Raw genomic sequence first — 18,871 nt, 5'->3', positions numbered from 1 at the left:
AAAGTTATTACATGCTTATATTGCTTTTCTAGTGCGCATTTCAAATGCCGGAATATAATCGGCAATGCAGTTAGGCGTTTGAAAGAATCTGCCTATTTCTGCACATCGGGTTGTTCAGCCACGTACCAACGAATTATTGAGATGAAACATAACAATAAATCGATGGTTTCGGCAATTGCTGCTGAACTGAAAAACGTTGTAGCTTGTGAAATGGAAGGTATCAGAAGAGAAGTAAAGCTCATCACATCCGCAATTGAAACATCTCAAGAATTTTTATCCTCGAAGTTCGATGAAATCGTTTCAGATTTCACAGAACTTCGGGCCGAAAACCAGTTGCTAAAACACGAGGTAGATGCGTTGAAAAAATACAATGTCGCTCTCACTGAAATTGTCCACAAACTCGAATCTAACGTTGATAGATCGAATCAATCGGCTACTTCCAACAACATAATGTTATTTGGTGTCCCAGCTAGGCCCAATGAAAATATATCTGATCTTGTACAGAAAACTTTTGCTTCTCTTGGAGTGTCGGTAGGTGCTGACTCAGTGTTATCATCTAACAGAATTTATGCCAGCAACAAATCTAGCAGTCTAGTCCCGATTAGAGTAATTTTAAAGAACGCGGAGGCTAAAGAAGAGGTATTCAGTAAAAAAAAGTTATTGGGACAGTTGCTTTCAACATCGATTGACCCTTCACTTTTATCCAATGGGAATGCTACTATTGTCTCGATTCGCGACGAGTTAACACCGCTTTCGTTAGAGATTATAAAAGAACTGCGACAATCTCAAGAAAAACTTAAAATAAAATATATTTGGTCTGGCAGAGGTGGAGTTGTTTTTGCGAAAAAGGATGATAGCGCCAAACCCGAGATCATAAGAAATAGAATGGACTTGGGAAATTATATGGCACGATTAATGAATTTCTCGGTTTCGTCTCCCTCTCCTAAAAGCAAAAGTAATGCCATAAACAAAAACAATAAAAAATAGGATGATTTTAAAGCTATGAATTTTGTTTAATATATATTAAAAAATGACTAATCCACAAATACAAAACTACACTCATGAATGCATCGACGATTTGAAAATTCAATATCGAGATGTTAATGGTAGAAGCTTACGGATCCTTCAATGGAACATTCGTGGTATGAATGTCCTAGAAAAATTCGATAGTATTCTATATTTCCTGAATGATTGTAAGACAACAATTGATGTCATTGTAATCGGTGAAACATGGATAAAGGCAGATAGTACCTCAATTTTCCAAATTCCCGGTTACTATTCTGTATTCTCGTGCAGGGAAACGTCCCACGGAGGGTTGGCGTTATACGTTAACAACAAATTAGATTATAACGTCAAAAACAGCCAAAGTTCTGACGGATTACACTCCATCCACGTTGAACTAACTGTCGATGGGACTAGTTTTGACGTTATTGGTGTCTATCGGCCCCCTTCTTTTGATTTTCACAGATATCATGACATTTTGGAGGAATGGTTGCATAACTCTAATAAAAATACACCTTGCTACATTGTGGGGGACGTGAACGTTCCGGTAAACCTTTCCAACAATAACGTCGTGGTTAAATATAAGAATTTACTTGAATCATATGGCTTTATATGCTCCAACTCAAACCCAACTCGGCCAGCGAGCAACAATATCCTGGATCATGTTGTGTGTAAAATAAGTGACGCTTTTCGCCTACGTAACGATACAATTGCTACCAATTTAAGTGACCATTCGCAAATTTTGACCACAATATGTCTTACCGGCAAAAAACAAAAGCAAGTTCTTACTAAAAAAGTTGTGGACAATTTGAGACTTTCTACAATGTTCAACGAATATATAAACAATATTGCGTCTGTGGATGATGTTGAAACTTGCTTTTCTGAAATCATCGGGAAATACAACCAGCTGCTTACCTCATGCACAAAAATATTTAACATAGAGATTCGTGCTAAAAATGAGTATTGCCCGTGGATGACTTTTGATCTGTGGAGATTAATGAGAATAAAAACTAAATACCTGAAAAAGGTTAAAAGGAATCCTCATGATGCAAACCTCCAAACGATGCTTAATCACGTGACTAAGAAAGTAGAAATAACGAAAAAACAGAATAAGAAATCTTATTATGAAACACTTCTGAGTACCACTTGTCACTCGAAAGTGTGGAAAAACATCAACATAATTTTTGGGCGGTCAAAAGGGAAGCAAGAAATAAACCTAACTGAAAATGGAAATAAAGTTTCCAATAGGCAACAAGTTTGCGACATTTTCAACAAATATTTTTCGAGTGTTGGTGCAAATCTTGCACGCAACATAGTAAATCCAACGAATGCTAGCCCTGTTAGTAATGTCAGATGTGTAGCCAATACAATTTTTCTTCGTCCGTCTAGCTTAAACGAAGTTGTTTCTCTAATCAAAGAATTAGATACAAATAAGAGCTGTGGACCGGATAACGTAACCGCAAGAACAATTAAAAGCAATCCCGGAGCATTTGCATCCATTTTAAGTCAAGCCTTTAATAAGATCCTTGAAACTGGAGAATACCCCAACTGCCTAAAAACAGCTAGAGTAGTGCCAATCTTCAAAACTGGGAACCCCTTCGACGCATGTAACTATCGTCCAATATCTACACTGTCGGTTTTTAACAAGATTCTAGAAAAATTACTCGTCGCACGACTTCTAGATTTTTTCAAAACTCACAACGTGCTCTATAAATTTCAGTACGGTTTTAGACAACAGTGTGGGACTATGATAGCTGTCACAGAGCTAGTAGACTGCATAATCAAAGAAATCGAATCAAAAAAACTTGTCGGGGGATTATTCCTCGATCTTAAAAAAGCGTTTGATACGCTAAATCATAGTATTCTAATGCAAAAACTAGAGTTATACGGAATCAGAGGAGTTGCAAATAATATCATTCGCAGTTACTTAACAAATAGAATGCAATTTGTGACGATCGGCGATGCACGTAGCTCATTGCAAAAAATAGAAGTTGGTGTACCTCAAGGTAGCAACATTGGTCCATTGTTATTTTTAATTTATATCAATGACATTGGGAATTTAAAATTAAATGGGATACCAAGGTTATTCGCGGATGATACGGCACTGTTTTACCCCTGTGCTGACATTGGCAGTGTATTATCGTCAATGAAAGATGATCTGCAAGTTCTGTCACACTACTTTGATGCAAATTTACTTTCACTTAACCTGACAAAAACAAAATATATGGTATTCCATTCACCTAGGAAAAAAATAACTAATCACTTAAGCCTCTGTATCAATGAAACTGTGATAGAAAAAGTTGATGACTTTAAATATCTGGGTATTTACCTTGACTCAACGTTATCTTGGGATCGGCAAATCAAACATCTACAGCAGAAAATCTCAACTTTATCCGGAGCCATGAGGAAAGTGAGTTATTTCGTTCCAAGAAAAACACTGTTATTGTTTTACTACGGTTGCATTCATTCCCAAATCCAATACCTAGCATTAGCATGGGGTCACGCCAGCAAATCACAACTTAAAAAAATACAAGTCGTGCAAAACAGATGTTTGAAAACCATATTTCAACTGCCGATGCTTTACTCAACTATTCAACTGTACTCGAGTGATAACCATACCATCTTACCTGTACTAGCGTTACGTGATATGCAGACGGTTATTCATATCCACAAGGTCCTTCACCAACCAAACTACCATCATAATATGTCTCTAAATGTTGGCAACAGACTTCAAAATACCCGACGAGCAAACTTTATACAGCGTAATAGAGCAACCACGAATCTTGGCCAGACGTGCATTTCGTTTTTTGGCCCTTCAATTTATAACACTCTACCTGATGAAATCAAACAGATCACCAACATCGATCTTTTCAAATACAAATTAAAGCAATTGTTCAAGTTAAACATAAGTAATTATATAATTTAAGCGCATCAACCTAACCCACGTAGAATAGAATTAACATTAAGATAGCCGGATATCAATTTTTGTTTTTTGTTGAACCAGTAGCTTAGTTGTTTTCTGTAATTTAGAGCCCCTTAAAAGGAAATTTAATTCCACTGGGTGCTCATTGATTATTAGAATTAGTTGTAATTAAAATCTACTCCTTTTTCTCACTTATTATTATTTTATACTTTGTTATTTTAAATTGAATGTGTCCATTACCAGGGGGCTCTCTGTGTGAGCTTTTTGGTGTGGGGGTGAGCGGAGGGTTAATTAAAAAAAAAAAAATAAAACTGTAATCTGGTTTGGTTTCCGAAGCAGCTTACTTGGACCATACGAATTGACCGCGTACAAAGGAGATTTATTAGACTTGCTTTGCGTCATCTTCCTTGGCGAAATCCAGAAAATTTGCCACTCTATGGAGATAGATGTCGTCTACTTGATCTCGACACACTGGAACACAGAAGTAAAATGCAACAGGCGATTTTAGCTAAAATGCTTAACGCGGAAATTGACTGTCCACAACTGTTATCCATGCTCAACTTCCGGGCATCGCAACGAACGTTACGCTCAACGGGACTGTGCAGACACAGTTCCATCGGACAGCATTTGGATCTTGCGAGCCAATGACTGAATGTATAAGAACGTTTACAAAAGTGGAAGAGTTATTTGACTTCGGCGAACCATCGCGCGTGTTTGAAAGAAGATTAAAAAGATCAAGCTTACTTTAAGATTTTTATTCATGTAGACTATCTTATGTGTCAGATGAATTACCAATAAATAAATAAATTCACCACTTTCACCACTAGGTGGATTAAATCGGGTTTTATAGTATAACAAAGGTAATATAGTATAACAAAGGTAAAAAGCAGTAAAATGCATATAACCTTAGTTTTGGACCTCTATTTCATTACACAGTCAAATTTTAAGTGAAATGATTTACTTAAAAAAATTTACATAAATTTTTACAAACGTCGTTCGCCCCGGTTGTGAAACAGTGAAGTTCTCCGGTTATGAAAAATTAAGATCTCGAACTTCCTGTTTTTACATACATTGATTACAATTTAGATTTAGATGATTAAATTAAGAAACTGATAAATTACTTTGCATTTAAGGTGTTTTCTGTTAATAAATGAATGTAATATTTTATTTTCATTTCGTATTTCTTTATTTTCTTCTTTATTTTTATTTTCTTTTATGGATTTTTCGAAGTGTTTCACAATCGGGGACACTTTGTTTTTGTCAAAAAATTCCCAATTTCGCTATAACTTTTTTGTTTCAAGCAAAAAATATATGCTGTCTTTAGCAAAAACATACGTAAGTCTTCAATGTTTCAAATGCTTTAAAAAGATATGGAATTAAATAATCCGTTCAAAAGCTATGACCAAAAAACAAAACCTGCTTCATAACCAGTGACATTCCCCTATTTCATTTGTATAGGAGCCCCCCCTCCTGAAGCGGGGAGAGGCTTCAATTCACCATAGAAAACATTCTTGTTTCCAAAAACACCCACATGTCATATTTTGTTCCATTTGCTTGATTAGCTCTCTAGTTATGAGGAAATTTGTATTTTATTTGTATGGGAGCCTCCCCTCCTAAAAAGGTCCTAATTAATCATAGATCATTCATGCCTCCAAAAACACCCACATGCCAAATATGGTTCCATTTGATTAATTCTCGAGTTATGAGAAAATTTGTAATTTATTTGTATAGGAGCCCCCCCTCTTAAAGTGGGGAGGGGTCATTATTCCCCTCCTAAAGAGGGAAGGGGTCTCAATTCACCATAGAAAAAAAAATTGCCTCCAAAAACACAAACATGCCAAATTTGGTTCCATTTGCTTGATTAGTTCTCGAGTAATGAGGAAATTTGAAATTTCATTCGTATGGGAGCGCCCCCTCCTAAAAAGGTAAGGGATCTCAAACTATCATAGAAAAAATTCATGCCTCCAAAAACACCCACATGCCAAATATGGTTCCATTTGATTAATCAATTCTCGAATTATGAGGAAATTTGTATTTTATTTGTATAGGAGCCCTCCCTCCTAAAGTGGGGAGGGGTTTTAATTCACCATAGAAAAAATTCTTGCCTTTAAAAACACCCACATGTAACATTTGGTTCTATTTGCTTGATTAGTTCTCGAGTTATGCAGAAATTTTTGTTTCATATGTTTGGGAGCCCCCCCCCCTCTTAGTTGGGGAGGGGTCTCTAACCGTCACAAGAACCTTCCTCGGCTCCAAAAACCCCTATATGCAAATTTTCACTCCGATCAGTTCAGTAGTTTTCGATTCTAGAAGGAACATAGGGCAGACAGAAATCCATTTTAATAGGCATATATTTGTATGGAAGCCCACTCTCTTAGTGGGGGAAGGGATCTCTAACCATCATAAGAACCTTTCCTGGCCCGAAAAACCCCTACATGAAATGTTTCACGCCGATCGGTTCAGTAGTTTTTGTTTCTATAAGGAACATAGGGACAGACAGACAGAAATCCATTTTTATAGGTATAGATAATGCGCTCCAGAACTACCATGAAGTTCCTTAGCCTCTCCTATCTCTACCTCCTCGTGGTACATTCCGGGATACGTTCCATAGTGGAAATCGGACAACCGGTGGAAACTAGGGTCGTATGCGGACCAAGAAGGGGACACTCATGCGAAGGCTGAGTGTAAACTCTCCGCCAGCAAATGACGGATCTCGGTAGAAGCATGTTCGATGAACCTGAAAATACTGAGAACCAGAGGGCCCAAAGCCCCTAAAGGAGGATGGTTTTAATAGCTGTTATCCATGGCTAACAGTAAAAATCCGATTTAATCCACCTGGTGGTGAAAGGAACCTTTGTTACACGGTCTACTTGCTATTTGAGATAAAAATCGACACGTCTTCGGAACATAATTCATCTATTGGTTATCGTTGCGTAGTGCGTTGGTTTACATAAAATTTTTGAAAATTGAATAAGTTTACAAAATTTGAACAAAATAGGAGCACTTTTAAATTTTGATAGATCTTTTTTTCATGAGATTGCTGAGTAAGGATAAGTAAGTTGTTATTAATCTGAGTAAGTTCAAATAAAAGTAAGTTGTAAGAGGAAACCTTATCCTTTAACATATACATGGTCTAGTAAAGGTCTAGTTTATAGGTTTCCTGTAATGCCATTCTATTGGGTATGAAATGAGGAAGGCAAATAAGGAGCGTCCAATATAGCTCTAGCTATCCCAAGCCCCTACCTAGCGCCTCCACGTGGCCATACCCGGTAATGCTCTATTGAGTAGCCAAGCTAGAAGGTGCGATACTGGGTGGTTCCCGGCTGCCTGACCTCATAATCGAGGTTTTGGGCAGACGGCGGAGCCACACGATCTTGTTAATAGGTAAGCATGATATAAGTTATTTTAATTATTTTTTTCGTTTTAGCTTATGAAGCATTTCCTGCTATATAGTGAAAACTTTGGCCAATACGAGTGTTAATACTGCACATGGATACCAGAAGAAAAAAATAAATTAATTATTAGAAGCACTTATGGAAACTCTACGCAACTGTATTCCATTCGAAGGACTGCTGGTGAGATTGTTCTATTTTTAACTTTTTTTTTCTTTTCTTTTCAACGACGTATAGCAGTCGGCTTTTTACTTTTCTGTTGGGGAAGAATAAATGCTTAATGCGAGAAATGTAGATTCAGGCAAACTGAAAATTCTTGATACTAGGCCAAAAATATAGACTTAGCGAAGGTGAGAGTCGAACTCACAGCTCCCAATCTCTAGTTGAGCGTGTTGTTTAACCAATTACACCACTAAGCCGTCTATACTCTGTGGTCTTATATTTTTAACCACATATACCACATTACATAGATAAACTAGAATCGGGAAGAGGGAGGGACCATCAGAGCACTTGTTTGAAGCGGTGGGCCTAGGGAGAGTGAAACAGTCAACTTTCTAGGGTTAATCTTGGCCCGATTAACAATACATCGTGGATAATGAGCGGGCTCTTCTCCCCACCTGCTGGAGTCATTCTGCATTAAGACGGTTTATTTAACGATTAACTCAGGTGACTTAGCCCTTGGAAGGAGATTCTCTAAATCCCTGGTACGTGTAAGTGATGTTGCTTATCGACCAATCCCCTTTTGGCCCTTCATACAAGAGTTGGGAAGCATGACCAATTGTTGAATATGTTCAACTCTTTTTGGCATGATAGGCTCATTGCTATGAACGGATGTTCTGCTAAGGCAGGTGGTAGTACCACATATTCATATATATTCATTTTCATTCCTGTAATGCCATTCTATTTGAATCACATCAACAGAGTTTTCTTGAATAATTTTCATCAATTTTTATTAACCTTCGGTTACTCACGCTATTGTATTTTATACAACGCGTGTAGGTTTTTCAACGCCATATTGTTATAAAGTTACAAATCGCTGTTTAACTAACGTATATTCTTCAACAAACTTATTGTAAGCAAAATATCATAATTATTCAATGCATTAATAATTTAAATTGTTGGGAAAATGTATGCAGTAAAACTATCAGCAAATGTAAAATGTTTAAAATGTATCCGTCTGCTGGTAGTCGAGTAATTCGGAGTCAAAATTAGGGGTATTCTTTATAATCAAAGTTCTACAATTCCTAAACAAGCAAACATACAGGTATACTATTTTCAGCAAAGTTGTGTATTTTTACTATTTGCACAATTTTCCAGTACATGAAAAAGTCATACAACAATTATAAAAAGAGCAAAAATAGTAAAACTGATTTTACAAATTCATATACAAAAAATAAGATTTTTCTATCTTCGCTGCAGAGATAGAAGGTTATTGTCTTTAGCAAAATTTCTTGTAATAATATGCTCTATAACTTTGCAGAACACATCAATGTGTTATATTGACACTGAAGAAAAAACTTTTTTTTATTTCACTTTTAGGGGGATTAATCAAAATTTAAATTCCACCAGACGATAGAGCTTTCAATTTCAAGACACTCTTCCAAAGGTTCGATAAACCTAAAACCAAGTTTCCCCAATCAAAACTCTAGTGCACACGTTTTTTTTTGGTTTGGAGCTATTTTGCGCGCGAGTAACTGTGTTACAAAAGTTGGCGCGAGTGTTCGAGGGTTAATATCTTTTGACCGGTACAACCAATTGTTATGAAATTTTGCATATATATTCGTAGTGTCAAAACCTCTCGTTTGATATTAAAATAATTGAAATTAGGTTAATTATCTTGGTTAAAATCATTATAAATTATTGTTAATTTTGGTGTGGTGTATACGGTTGCTCATAACTTTCAAATTAAACGTCCAATCAAAAAATCATTCAATAGTGATCTATTAGGATATATTATCTTTCAAATGAGACTAATAGCGCATAAATCGGTTTGGCCATCTCTAAGAAACAGGCGATAATTATTACCTTGTCAAAACAAGTTTTTAAGCATAACTTTTAAACTACTTATTTGTTTTCAATTAAAAATTCCTGAACAATTTAGCTTTAATAAGGGCTTTCATTTGAAACTAAGATCGTTGAAATCGGTCATGTAGTTCCGGAGAAACCCGTGTCACGTATTTTTCACATTTTTGCTTATAACTTTTAAACGAAACGTCGTATCACGAAACAGCTCAATAGTGATCTACTAGACAATAACACCTTTCAAACAAAAGTAATAGCGAACGATTCGGTTCAGTCATCTCTGAGAAACAGGCGATAGAAAAAATCATTACATACATACACACATACACACACACAGACATTGCTCAAATCGTCGAACCCTATCGATTGGTATATGTGACTTGGCCCTCCGGGCCTCGGATCAATTTCGTGTTTTTCGACCTTTTTTTAAACCTTTATTATAGTATAACAAAGGTAAAACGTGAATAGACAAGCCCCTAATCCAAGGTGTCATGCGACCCGTGCCGAGGGATGAATGGTGGGGGATTCTATAAGTACTCAGCCTCAAACGGAGCCTGTGGAGTACCAGAGCGCCCTCCACAGTAATCAGCCCTTATCGCATCATGAGGGGCTCTGATGCGGCGGACTCTTCTTTTTCCTAAACTCGTGAGATTCTATATGAACAATCAAAACCAAAATAACGTAACTTCAGTGAGCGCTAATGAATTAGATAGTTCGTTCGCAAGAGGTGGTATCCAGAGATCTCCGCCGATGGATACGAGTAGAAGCGCCAGCGTAAGCGGAAAGGGGGCTACCACAATAGATCAAAATAATGGTCGCAGTGGTCAAATCTTCCGACCAAAAAAAAGCGGAAAGGGAAGCAGCACACCTGTCGCTCCAACTGCATCTACGCCGGACGCAGCGATGAACGGCCCGTCGCTAATAAAAGCAGTGGCAGGAAAAAGAGATATGCTACCAAGAGTGGTAGTGACGTCTCATCAGCTCGATACCATTATCGAGTTCGTGCCCTGGCGAAGGACCTGAAACAAAGTCTGCTCATGCTTCGGAGCATCATGCGTGCTGCGACGAAGGAACACAGTGAACTCGAAGCGCGTGTAAAAGTGACAGAGAAAGAGACCGAGAAAGCGTTTGAATCGGATGCCCGCCTATCAATGACTGACCACACCGTGGCCCTTGCGACTACGGAGCAGTCCAATGACAACAAGGTATCCACCAAACGCCCAAGGCAGTCCCCAGGGGAAGAAACCCCCACGGGCCCGAAGAAGCGCTTGATCGCTGAGGGTCGCTAGCCAACTGAAGAACCCACCGAGGGTAACAAGACGCAGTTAGCGTCCGACAATCAGTGGGAATTAGTGAAAAAGAAGGCCGTGAAGAAAGAGGAGGATCAAACTCCACCGAAAGTGGTCAGAAAAAAGAGGAGCAAAGGCGATGCCATTATCCTCAAAACTAAGGGGCTGAGATATTCATAAGTTTTGAAGGTCATGAGAGGGGACCCAGTAAGAATTTGTCGTGCGACGTCGGAGAGACGCAAGCAAGAGTTACGCTTGTGTCGGACGACGTCCGTACGACAATTCTTACCGGGGACGATCAGCTGAAGGGTCTTGTCGCGGATATGCAGAGTATCCGCCGTTCCCGCACGGCGACATGATCCTGGAGCTCAAAAAGGATGCCACTGAGAAGGGTTCTGCCTACAAAGTGCTGGCAGTAAAGGTCCTTGATGATAGCGTGCGTGCTTTTTATTGTATAGTATGCAAATCCTCTTTTTATACCGAAATGTTTGAGGTTATTTATTATCAACGAATCATTGTCCTGTCCTGCATTCTGGACTGATCTAACTGATGGTTTTATACAATCAATATTGTAATTTTATTGACTTCTCAATGAATATAACGAAATTGCAGCAATATTTTGAGGCAACACGCAATTTCAATTCATAATAGAAAGCTTCCAAAAACCCGTTTGTAAATGTAAAATTAAAGGGTGTCTCACATCAAATTGCACCACGGAAGAAACGCTGTAGAAAATTACCTTATTGACCGATCCTTTTCAAGCTTTCAGACAACAAAATATAACCCATTAGTAAGCTTTCGGCACATTTGTTTCATTCAACTTCAATAGCATAACCGTATGCTCGCACCTTACGCTTAGCTCCACTCAAAAAGTTGTGTACAACCTAGCTGCAGCTTCATCTGTACGGACATCCACTTTTCTTCATGTCTTCCTTAGACTTGACATTCTGGGGATGCTTCCGTTGTGCCTGCTACATAATAGTCTAGTATTCTTCGATGGGTCTTAGTTCCGGTGCGTTGGAAGCGTTCATGTCCTTGGGTACGAAAGTGACTTCGTTGGCTTCGTACCACTGCAATACATCCTTTGAAAATTGGCACGAAGATAAATCCGGCCAGAAGATCGTAGGGCCCTCGTGTTGCTTCGACAGAGGAAGCAGATGCTTCTGTAGACACTCCTTGAAGTAGATCTGCCCGTTTACAGTCCCGGCAGTCACGAACAGGGCACTCCGTTTGCCACATGGTGTATTTTTTGGCCAAAACATGTATTTCTTGGCAAACTATGAAAGTTTCAGCATCCTTACTTCCTCCGCAACCTCAAACTTGTGCTGGATGGTGAAGTACAGTAGCCCCGGAAGTTGCCGGAAGTTCGCTTTGATGTAAGTCTCATCATTCATGATGAGAGAGTTGTGGATTTTCCAGGTGCTTGCGTAAAGTAAATTCGCGACGTTGCTTTTAGGGTGACGCCATTTTTCCAATTTTTGAAAAACTGGCCGCGATAAAAATAGAGTGTAAACAATACACTCTAAACTACATCTGCTCAAATTTTCAAGAGAAAATACCCAATGTGTAATTTTCTACAACGTTTCTCCGTGGTTCGATTTGATGTGGGATACCCTTTAGGGTAGGGTTAGGTTAACATTGTAACATGGTCTACATACAATTGACTGCAAATAAATAAATAAAAAAAACCAAGAGCTTCTCTCAACCGGGATTCTGACATACCACGACTGGTTTGTTAGACTAGCATCGTACCTCGAGGCCAACTGGGAGGTATTTAAGACGATACCCAGTTAACCAACAAGAATTTTCAGAATTTTATAAAACTAAATTTGATAAATTTATAAAACTGAAACTTACGTTGAAGAAATTATTGTTCCGTCTCTCTGTGAATAATCCTGCTATTTCATTCCCAAGAGTGGTTTTATAAGTACCTAGCATCAGCTCGCGACATCGTTTTAGCGATCTAGTGGCGCCAGTGGCATACAGATAATGGTATGCTAAACGGTAAATTGATTTGTAATGTTCTGGGAAACGTGTTATGCATTCTTCCAAATTTTTTATACAGTCTCTATATATCGCATCTCTAACGTCGATTTGTGTTAAGTTCTGAAAAGATAAATACCAGAATTGTTGAATGATTAATAAACACAATTTAAATATATTATTATTACGCATTTTTCATTCTTCTGGCATTTTACATGTTATATGCAACTTAAGCATTAAAACCCTAGACTAATCTCAAGTTTTTAGTCTTGACCTTGAAATGCGGTCATACATATATATTAATATTTTTTTGAAACGATGGTTCTACAAATGATGAAGGGACGGTAGGGGAAAGAAATGAAAATTGTTTTGGCGAAGGAGGGGAAGAGCGGAAAGGAAAAGGGGGGAGTCTCCCAGTACCGGACACCTAAGGATTTTGACATATCGTAAACGCATCTAATTCTGCGCACCGCATATTTTCCTTGAAAATCATAGCTTTTTCAAATAAATAGCTCTATGTATACATATTTTCCTAGATGTGCTAATTAACCCCTCTAAGGTCTACATCATTTTTAGCACCACAAAATTCACTAAAATGTCGTAACTTTTTTATCTTTCAATATTTTTTCCCCAAATTTGGGGGATTTCCCGAAAATCTTTTCTATTTTCATAATATCTATAGATAATGGCCATATGTCTCATGGCCCTGGAGTTATTCCGCAGTAGTGTTCGACATCGAAAATTGAGGTCCGGGTTCCGGTCCGGTCCGGCAGTCCGGTCCGGTAAAAATCGGCACGAACTTTGTTTTTCCGACTTTATTCCGGTTCGATTATGCTCTGTTCCGGTTCCGGAACCTGAACAGAGCCAAATCGGACCAGATTATTAGTCTTTATTCCGACTATAACAAAGTTCGTCCGTTTTAACCGGACCGGATCGGAACGCGGACTTCAATTTTCGTTCCGATGTCGAACACTATTCCGTAGTTCCTTGGGGGACCGCGACATGGCTTTTTTAGATAAAGTTGCCAAAAATTTTAAATTTGTTTGAAATCTGTTGATTTTTGTAAATATATCATCTACTGTGAACATATCAGTTCCTATTGCCGCAGTTCCGAGCCATGGCGCGCATCATCCGGATCCGGGGGGACACTATGAATCCGGAACCGGTTCCCATAAAGGGACATTTCAGGACCAGTAAAGTATGTCGTGTCGCACATCAAAAAACATCAGCATTCGACAAAATAGCGATTGGCGATCATCTCATATCTCTCAGGGCCAGCCAGAGGCCAGAGGTAAAACTGGTCAGGTCTTCGGATCCGCTTTACAAACTGCAACCACAAAGCGTACTAATTTGACGACACCCCATCAGCCATATATACGTTTGCCATACGTACGAATGCCATATAGACGAATGCCGTAATGTATGTTTGCTATAATGGACGGGAGCCATACAGACGAATGCCATATTGTATGTCTGCCATAATGGACGGGAGCCATAATGTATGTTTGCCATACGGCTTTGCCGCTTTTCATTTTATAAAGGGTATCTCCATGCGAGGACTAAGGAAAATTAACTAGAGGACGGTAAACCTAGGAAAACGAATAGACCTAGACGATTCTATAACATTAGCCCGAATGCCACTAGCCCGAAAACCACTAGCCCGAAAGCAACTAGCCCGAATAACGCAAGCCCAAATGTAACACATGCCCGAATGTAACACTAGCCCGAATGCAACACTAGCCCGAATATAACACTAGCCCAAATGTAACACTAGCCCGAATGTAACATAAGCCCGAATGTAACACAAGCCCGAATGCAGCACGAGCCCAAATGTAATACCAACACGAATGTAACACAAGCCCGAATGTAATATTAGGAGCTCCGTAACCACAAGGTTGCAGAATCGGCTGGCTGCAAAGTCTGTTGTATAAAAACAGAAAGTGTACGGAGTGTAGCACTCAAGCTTTACTTTCGGATCGGTGTTGCGAAGCCCACACTCGCGTGGTCTAATTTCCTCACAGACGCGTACTCATTCTTTCGGACCCTCTCTCTTATTTATTCATGCACTGCTACGAATTTTTGCGAGTGTGTGTTTAGCTAACAGCTACGGTTGTCGCTCTCGTTTGTCGTTGAAGCCCGAGCTGCTGATATCAATTACTCGCGAGGGTTCGCACTCCCGCCCATGAATAGAATCGAGGGCGAAGATGACGAAGAAAAGAAAAAGTAATGCAAAATTTGTATCACAGTTATTCATTAGCTTCACGAGCAGCTCATTGCTCATGAGTTTTTCGACTCACGAATAAGCTACGCAGAAAGACGGTGTGAGACTGTGCGTCCGCAGCAAAATGTCTACACACAGCAACGGCGGCTGTTTCTTTTCGCGTGAGCGATGTATTTGTATTTGTTCTGGCTTAAAGGCGTTTTGCCCTTAAGCAATAATTGAATTAGTTATAAATTAAACATTGACTTAAATAATTATAAATACATAAAATCTAAACACTGTATAATTGACCTCTGTAGTACAAACTCAGTCTTCGTCTTAACATATTCGGTGTTATATCCAAAGTTATAATCTCTCGAAGTCCGTTAAACTCGTGCATGAACCTGCATGTCGCTTCATGCTGCGTATAGTTTCTGCTTCCTAGAGGAGGCTCGAATGTTCGAAGTACATCGGGACTTCTATTTAAAGTTAATTTGTCCTTTAACACTTGGCTTCTTACTCGACCAGACAATACATTCACAAAGAAGACAACATCCGTTATTTTATGTCTGGCGGTCACGGTATCCAGATCGGCAAGCATACACAGTTGCTCATACGGAGGGAGGTGGTCGTTGTTCCGTACCAAGTTCCTTAGGGCAAATCTCACGAATTTTTTCTGAATGCCTTCCAAACGGTTTATTTGATAAGAGTACTGCGGCCTCCAGACGGTACTCGCAAAATCCAGCTTGGATCGGACTAAGCCTATAAATATAGCTAGCAAAGCATGCGGACCGGTAAGTTCTCGTCCAAATCGGCGAACTAGTGCAACCATCTGCAAACATTCTTTAACCAAATTATTTATATGGCAGTTAAACGAGAGCTTTTCATCGAATATAACTCCTATGTCTCGTATCACTGTCACTCGCGGGTTATCTGTTTCTTCGTAGCTATAATCAAATACAATTGGCGCTGATCTTCTTGTAAACGTCAAAACAGAACCTTTCCTGGGATTTACTGATAACCCACAGGCAGCACAGAATCTGCCAAAGTTAACTAGATCTTGTTGCAGGATAAAATATTCTTTGGTGGTCTTTACTGGTAAGAATAGTTTGACATCATCGGCGTATACCAGAATATTTGCTTCTACGATGAAAGTGGAAAGATTGTTCATCACTAGTACGAAGAGTAACGGACCTAGGTGGCTTCTTTGTGGCACACTTGAGTTTACGATGAACGGCTGTGAAACTTCGCCTTGAATTTTCACATACTGCGTTCTGCATGTTAAATAGGAGTTTAACCAGTTTAGCAGTGAGCCTCTAATGCCGTAATCATATGCTGCATCGAGTACACTACGAGTTCCTACTGCATCAAAAGCTTTACTCATGTCCGTGTAAATACAGTCTACTTGGTATCCTCTTGATATGTAATCTGTCACGGTTGTATGGAATTCACACAGGTTCGTTACGACTGATTTACTCTTCAGAAACCCATGCGGAATCGATGATATTTGCCCACATACTTGCTAAAAGACTACGCCATTACAGTTTGCAAACTCAGCAGCATGACAAGCCGAAAATCATTCCTAATACGCTGTCGAAAAACAGGTATATATCCGGCACACATCACTACAAATTTCCGCTTCGTTTATCCGTTACTAAAAGAAAATAGTCCGTACATGAAAAAGCTAGAAAAAGCCATCAAAAAATTCAAAAAAACAGTTCTAAACATCGAGATAAAACATACATTTCATAAACTGAAAGTCCTAGAACAATTAAAATCAGCACTCGCTACCAAGATAAACGAATCGGACATACCGGCAGATATAATCGAACCGTTCTTCAAGAACCAAACAAATTTTCAACAAAAACAGACACAAAACAGAACAGCTAACACCAGGAAAAAATTCGACCGCATCCTAAACCGCACTGCTCAAACAACCAAAACCAACGTCCCTACATGCAAACAAAATGCCATACATAACAGTACCCAAAAATCACTACCACCCGAAACCGAAACACTGCTCAGTCTAGGCCCAAAATTTGCATTACCAATCAACAATAATGCAGAAATACCGTTCTACCATTTGCTAGCAGATATCGAAAATGTCCTAAAAACTAATCCAGACTCCAAAATACAAGATGAAACAAGATGCGCAATCGCAAATACAGTCCAAAACTACATACACTACAATAACAATAAAAAGGAAAAAGACGAACTCACAAGATTCTGCGAAAAAGCAACAAAAACAACAAGAAAATTCTTCCACGATAACCCAGATATCCTAGCAATACAATCCGACAAAGGCAACAAAACCGTTCTGATAACAGCGGAAAACTACAAACAGAAAATGCTCGATATGCTCGACGACAAAAAAACATATCTACATGTCCCACGCGACCTTACATCAAGATTTCAAAGGATAAACAACGAATTTGCAAAACGCCTACTAAACCTGAACCTCATCGACAAACAAACAGCAACACACCTAACGACCTACAATGCCACCTGCCCCAGAATATACGGACAACCAAAAGCCCACAAACCAAATCTACCACTAAGACCAGTAGTCCCCAATATGACAGCTCCAGCCTACAACCTTTCAAAATTCATTGGAAAAATAATACAGAATTCAATTGATAGTCCATACAACATTAAGGATTCCTTCTCGTTCTGCAACTTCATCAACACAATCACACTTCCACCAAACTACATTTTGATATCCTTGGACGTGATAGCACTATTTACCTCAATCCCAAAAACACTGGTAACTCAAAATATAATCTACAAATGGGAAAAGATCAAAGCCAACACAAATATAAACCTGGATTTGTTTATCGAAATAGTAGAATTCTGCATCAATTCAAGCTATTTCAAATATAACGAACAACACTATCATCAAATATTCGGAACCGCGATGGGGAATCCGCTCTCACCAACTCTAGCCGAATTAGTTATGGAAACACTTCTAGATACAGTTACAAAATCGCTATCATTCAAGCCACCGTTCATCAAAAAATATGTGGACGACCTATTAATGGCTATTCCTATAGACGAACAAGACCATGTACTGAAAACATTCAACAACTACAACGAACATCTACAGTTCACATATGAACTAGAAATAGACAAAAAACTTCCGTTTCTAGACATGACACTGATCAGACAAGAAGACCAAAAAATCAAAACCGAATGGTATATGAAACCGATCGCAAGTGGCAGATTCCTCGACTACTATTCGTTCCACCCACAACATCAGAAGATAAACATGGCCACAAATTTCATTAAACGAGTAAACAAACTATCTACTAATCTACAAGATGAAGAAAAAGCAAGTATCATCCACAAACAACTAAGCCTCAACCACTATCCGCGAAGCCTCTGCAATAGACTCATAAACCGAATGCACGAAACACCAGCAGCAACTCAGCAAACACCAGATGATCACCTGCAACATACTTACCGGTCAATACCATACATTCCATACTTGTCGAACAGGATCGACAAACACCTGAAAAACGATTACAAACACGTACGACTTGCACATCGCAACATAAAAACAGTTGGACAACTATACACAAAAATCAAAGACCCAGTACCCAAAGAGTTACAAAACAATTTAATATACAAAATACCATGTCAAAACTGTGATGCTTGCTACATCGGAATGACAACAAACATGCTTAAAACGAGAATCAGCGGCCACCGGACACACTACAACACCTGGGACAAACTAGCACAGCAAGGTTACAGCAACACCGATCCACAAATCCAAGCTCTAAAAGAAAAAACAGCACTTTTACACCATAGTATTACACAAAATCACCGATTTAAGTTCCAAGAAACGAAAATTATAGACAGACACAACAAACCAAATGCACTCCCGTTTATAGAAATATGTCACATAGCCAACACAGAAAATAGCATCAACAAACGCACAGACACTGAAGGACTAAATAGCATATATGCGGGCATACTACACTCTATTAGAAATTTCAATCAAAACAAAGCAAACCGTAACCAAACTGACAACGAACGATAAATTGTATACACACCAACACAC

At 38.9% G+C, this 18,871-nt stretch overlaps 1 protein-coding gene across 1 annotated transcript in view; it reads right to left on the bottom strand.

Annotated features, from left to right (window-relative positions):
- The window catches only part of LOC128743672 (calcineurin-binding protein cabin-1-like), an 858,845-nt gene that overhangs the window by 197,276 nt on the left and 642,698 nt on the right, over positions 1-18,871 (bottom strand). Inside the window, exon 18 of the mRNA XM_053840294.1 lies at positions 12,486-12,734. Coding sequence (XP_053696269.1) covers positions 12,486-12,734 — 249 coding nt within the window. The remainder of the gene's footprint in view (positions 1-12,485; positions 12,735-18,871) is intronic.

This window comes from Sabethes cyaneus, chromosome 3, assembly GCF_943734655.1.
Source record: "Sabethes cyaneus chromosome 3, idSabCyanKW18_F2, whole genome shotgun sequence".
In the NCBI taxonomy this organism is placed as follows: Eukaryota; Metazoa; Arthropoda; class Insecta; order Diptera; family Culicidae; genus Sabethes; species Sabethes cyaneus.
The sequence above is the reverse complement of the archived record's forward strand: the minus strand, read 5'-3'. Positions and strand labels throughout refer to the sequence as shown.